This window comes from Mirounga leonina, unplaced genomic scaffold (genome assembly GCF_011800145.1).
Source record: "Mirounga leonina isolate KUSES-001 unplaced genomic scaffold, KU_Mleo_1.0 Mir_171, whole genome shotgun sequence".
Lineage (NCBI taxonomy): Eukaryota > Metazoa > Chordata > Mammalia > Carnivora > Phocidae > Mirounga > Mirounga leonina.
The window spans coordinates 17,494,664-17,499,185 of NW_023270436.1; the positions used below are offsets into that span (position 1 = coordinate 17,494,664).

Here is a 4,522-nt window from a genome sequence, read left to right on the forward strand (position 1 = left end):
GTGGCCCGGGGCTCGGGGGTTAGCATCGGGCGAGGGCGAGTTTCTAACCAAAAGGCTTGGGGGAATTTTGTGGGGTGACAGAACCATTCTTGATCATGATCGTGGTGGTGGTCACACAACTGTGTACTTCTGTCAAAATCTGCACAACCGTGCACTAAGAAGATTCAAAACAAAGGCCCCGAATCCCACGGAGCTTTCATTGCACTGGGGGAGACAGAGAGTCAACAAAAATGAGGAGCAGTAACAGAATCTGACGTTTGTTTGGAGCACGAAAGCATTCCTGGCCCGTCCTGTCATCTAATCCTCACAGTGCTCTCACCGCGGAGGTTTTATAGCCCCCACTGTGCAGGGGAAGCTATTCAGGCCCAGGGACGGTAAGCGACCTGCAAGAACCACACAGCCCGACGGGTGGAGACGAATACAGAAGCCATGGGGTCGTGCTCCCACCGGGTGGCCCACCTCCCCAGGGAGTAAGTGGCTAGGGGGAAAACCTGCAGTGCCTGCAGCGCGCCCAGGAGGCCAACAGGTGGCGCCAGGGAGCCGCTCACCGCACTGTTCCGCCGAGGTGCCTACATTTCCCAGCGGGCCCCCCGAAATCCACCCGGAAGTGACGTTGCGGCCCCGGTGTTGGCTCTTTCCCGCCAGCCCCGCCTCCGGTGTTTGCCGGGCTCGGGGCGGCGCGGCCGCTGTCTGCGGTGTCCGAGAGAGCCCCCGCCCCCTGCTCGGTGTCATAATCCTTATTTTCTATCGGAGTTCGGCGTGCGTGTGACCACGTGTAACTGTTTTGGGATCAGATTCTGAATCCTAGCCGTTCGAGGATCACTATACTTACCCAAGGGCATACTGGCGTGGGAGGGCCGGTCAGGAGGCGGGGGGGGGGGGGGGGGGAAGGAGACCGGGAATCTGCTTCTCTGGGTGACTTTGGGCAAACCCCTTCCCTTGTCCAGGCGTGCCAGGGTGGGCTTTCTTGAAAAGGTCAGGTGCTTGGTGGGTGGAATGCAGGCAGTTGGGGTTTTGCAAAACAGCCAGCTGACTGTGATGCATAGACAGGTGTGGGGGACCCAGGACATCCTGAGTGACCCTCCCAACTTCAACATCCTCTACTTCCTTTCTAGGACATGGTGTTAGAAGTGGGAACTTGAAAACACCGAGGAGAAGTTCTGTGGGCCCACTTGGCCACCAAGCCAATTTTTGCATCTGGGACAGAGCCTGGGCAAACTCTCTCTCTCTGCCCTGCAGCTGGCTCCCAGGCGTGTGCTTTAGGGAGACAGAATGGACAGGTTCCTGGTGAAGGGGGCTTTAGGGGGCCTTTTGGGAAAGAGGGAGCGAGAGGTGAGTGGAGAAGGCCCAGCAGGGCTGAGAGGAGACGAGGAGAGCAGCAGGAAGAGGCCCAGGGCAGAAACCCCAGGGAATGCAGGCCCCCTGGCCGGCCCCAGCTGGCGGCACATCCGAGCCGAGGGCCTGAGCTGTGATTACACAGTCCTATTTGGCAAAGCCGAAGCGGACAAGATTTTCCAGGAGCTGGAGCAAGGAGTGGAGTATTTTACAGGTAAGCCGAGGACTTCGGGGTGTATGTTGAAGACTTGTTTGACAAAACTAGTGCTCTGTGTTTGGGGAAATCTGAACCGGTGACTTCATTAACTGATTCAACACATACTCTCTGGGCATCTGTGGGCCGAGCACCATGTTGGGCGCCTGGGATACAAACTGGAGAAAAGTTTGCCTGCCCACCAGGAGCTGACAGACTTGGGAATGATTTGCCACCTGGCTGCTGATTAGAATCAGCTGGGAAAGGTAAAAAACAAAAGGGATGCTGGGTTCTACCCGAGACCAGCTGAATCGGAGTAGCTGGGGCGGGGTGCAGCCTGAGCAGCAGTGTTTTTAGAAAGCCTCCAGATGACTCTGAAGTGCAGCTGGTCTAGTAGGAGAGACCGCAAATAACCAGGTAATTCCCCCACAGCGGGGGTTCTGAGCATCACCCCGGGGGGCGGGGGGGCCTTTGTCGCTTCTGAGAACTGGGATGGCTGGAGCCCTCCCCCACGGTGTAGCGGCTGTTTCCAGGGCCTGCTGATGCTGTTGGTCCGGGAGCACACGCTGAGAACGGCTGCAAGGTGGCAGCGCACGTGGAGGCAGAGAGAAGCGCACGGGAGACCCCAGCCCACAGCCTTAACTGCGTTGGCTTCATCTCTCTTGGGGGCCCCACACCCTTAGTCCCCATGGTTGGCAGAATCACCCTAGCGTGTAGCCTGACTTCAGTTTGCTTGCATTTCAGCCTCTTATTATGCTTCTACTGGAGTTAAGGCTTAAAATTAAAGCATAGTGTTAAAAAAAAAAAAAGAAAATTGGACGAGAGCGTGTTTCTCTAAGTGTAGGACAAGAACCACTGTTCTTACGTGAACATTTTGGGGAAGCCACAGTGATTTCTGTCCCTGGTCAGGAAGTGAAATGTTACTCCTGTTTCAGTTTCCTTTCGATCCTGAATCCTCAGGGAGCAAGCGTGTGGGTTACTCGCCTGCCTGCTCTTCTGAGCTGCCGTGTTTTATCTGCACAGGTGCGCTGGCCAGGATCCAGGTGTTCGGGAAGTGGCACAGTGTGCCCAGGAAGCAAGCGACCTATGGCAACGCGGGGCTGACCTACACGTTCTCGGGCCTCACTCTGTCTCCAAAGCCCTGGATCCCAGTTCTAGAGCACGTCCGGGATCGTGTTTCTATGGTGACAGGAGAGACTTTCAACTTTGTGCTTGTCAACAGGTGACACTCTACCTGGTTTTTTCCTTTTCCTTTTTCGGCTATTGGACTGAATTGTATAAATCTGCTTCTTCTGAAGGCGGGAGTTTAGGATTCCATCATTTTTTTTTTAAATTTAAATTCAATTAGCCAACATAGAGTATTAAGTACATCCTTAGTTGCAGATGTAGGGTTCAGTGATTCATCAGTTGCATATAACACCCAGTGCTCATCACATCATGTGCCCCCCTTAATGCCCATCACCGGTTACACCATCCCCCCACCCACCCCCCCTCCAGCCCTCAGTTTGTTCCCTAAAGATAAGATCCACCATATTTTATTCATTTGTACAACAAATCCCTTAGTGCGGCAGGGATGTGGCCAGGAGAGCATCAGCAGTTGGTCCTTGTGGAGGCCACGCCACAGCGGAAGTGAGTGGTGATTCTCTCATGAACAAACCGTTGAACAAGATCATTTCAGACGCTGATAAGTGTCTTAAAGAAAATTAAACAGGCTGATATTGCTAAGAATGGCCAGGAAGAAGGGGTCTAAGTTGAGAGCAGGGTTTCGCACCAGCAACACTCTGACATTTTGGGCCGGATACTTCTGTTGTCGGGGCTGCCCTGTGCTTTGCAGGATGTGAGCAGCCTCCCTGGCTTCCACCCCCTGGATGCCAGGAGCATCCCCTCCCCAGTCACAGCCACCAGAATGTCTCCAGACACTGCCGAGCGTCCCTTGGGGGGACGGAACTGCCCTGCTTACCAACCCTGAGTTTAGGGGAAGGTGGTTAGCGGAGGGCTCCCTGAGGTGCTGAGACGACATGGAATGAGGGAGCAAGCCACACAGACATCCTGAGGAAGAGCAGAGGGGGCTTGGAGTGTGTAAGGAGCGGAAATCCCACTGATAACTGCTGGAGCAGCAAATGAGGGGAGGAAGAGAGGGCTATTATGAGCTCAGAGACGGGCAGGGGCCAAACTGGCAAGGAGTCAGGGTTTTTTATTCTAAGTAGGGGAGAAACCATTTGAAGGTTTACATACATGAACCGGGAAAACCCCAAGACGAGTTTTTGGCTGCTTTTGGTGAGTTACATTTTAAAGCACATGATCAAACAGGACAAGATCGAGTGGAAGTGCTTCAGGCTTGGCTCATCTGTGGACCCAGATGAGGCCCTCCAGCCCCCACAGACCCACAGCAGGGGCTGCTCCTGGCACCTGTCACGCTGGGGGAAAATGAGGATTCTGCCCTGTTGGCGGGTCCCAGGAGAGGGCTGTTTTGTAAACTGGGCTTGTGTTCTCACTGCAGGTATAAAGACGGCTGTGACCACATCGGTGAGCACCGAGATGATGAACGAGAACTGGCTCCCGGGAGCCCCATAGCTTCTGTCTCCTTTGGGGCCTGCAGAGACTTCTTCTTCCGGCATAAGGACTCCCGGGGGAAAAAGCCCACCCGGAAGGTGGAGGTGGTCAGGCTTCAGCTGGCCCACGGAAGTTTGCTTATGATGAACCACCCGACCAACACTCACTGGTACCACAGTCTCCCCGTACGGAAGAAGATTCTAGCCCCACGGGTCAATCTGACATTTCGCAAAGTTCTGCCCACTAAAAAGTAAAAACTTTGTCGGTGGTTTGTTCTTCTCTTTTCTCCTTCCCTCTCTACTCCAAGAGGGAGCTGGCTTCTCTTTTCCCAACAGGGAACATAGGAAAGGCTGCATCCAAGCATGGGGCTTATTACCTAACAATGCAGAATTCAGAGAGAGGATGGTTGTATCAAGTTGGTCAATTATGAAAGAATACCAG

At 54.1% G+C, this 4,522-nt stretch overlaps 1 protein-coding gene across 3 annotated transcripts; it reads left to right on the top strand.

Annotated features, from left to right (window-relative positions):
• Positions 1-621: 621 nt before the first annotated feature.
• Positions 622-4,341, top strand: ALKBH2 (alkB homolog 2, alpha-ketoglutarate dependent dioxygenase). Of its 3 annotated transcripts, none has more exons than XM_035017206.1 (4): positions 622-860; positions 1,116-1,549; positions 2,552-2,750; positions 4,029-4,341. In XM_035017206.1, the coding sequence occupies exons 2-4, from the start codon at positions 1,273-1,275 to the stop codon at positions 4,333-4,335; spliced, it is 783 nt and encodes a 260-aa protein (XP_034873097.1). In that variant the 5' UTR covers positions 622-860; positions 1,116-1,272; the 3' UTR covers positions 4,336-4,341. The 3 variants fall into 3 exon arrangements, with proteins under 3 accessions (XP_034873097.1, XP_034873099.1, XP_034873098.1); XM_035017208.1 differs by having other exon boundaries at positions 622-775; XM_035017207.1 differs by having other exon boundaries at positions 622-759.
• The last annotated feature ends 181 nt before the right edge of the window (positions 4,342-4,522 follow it).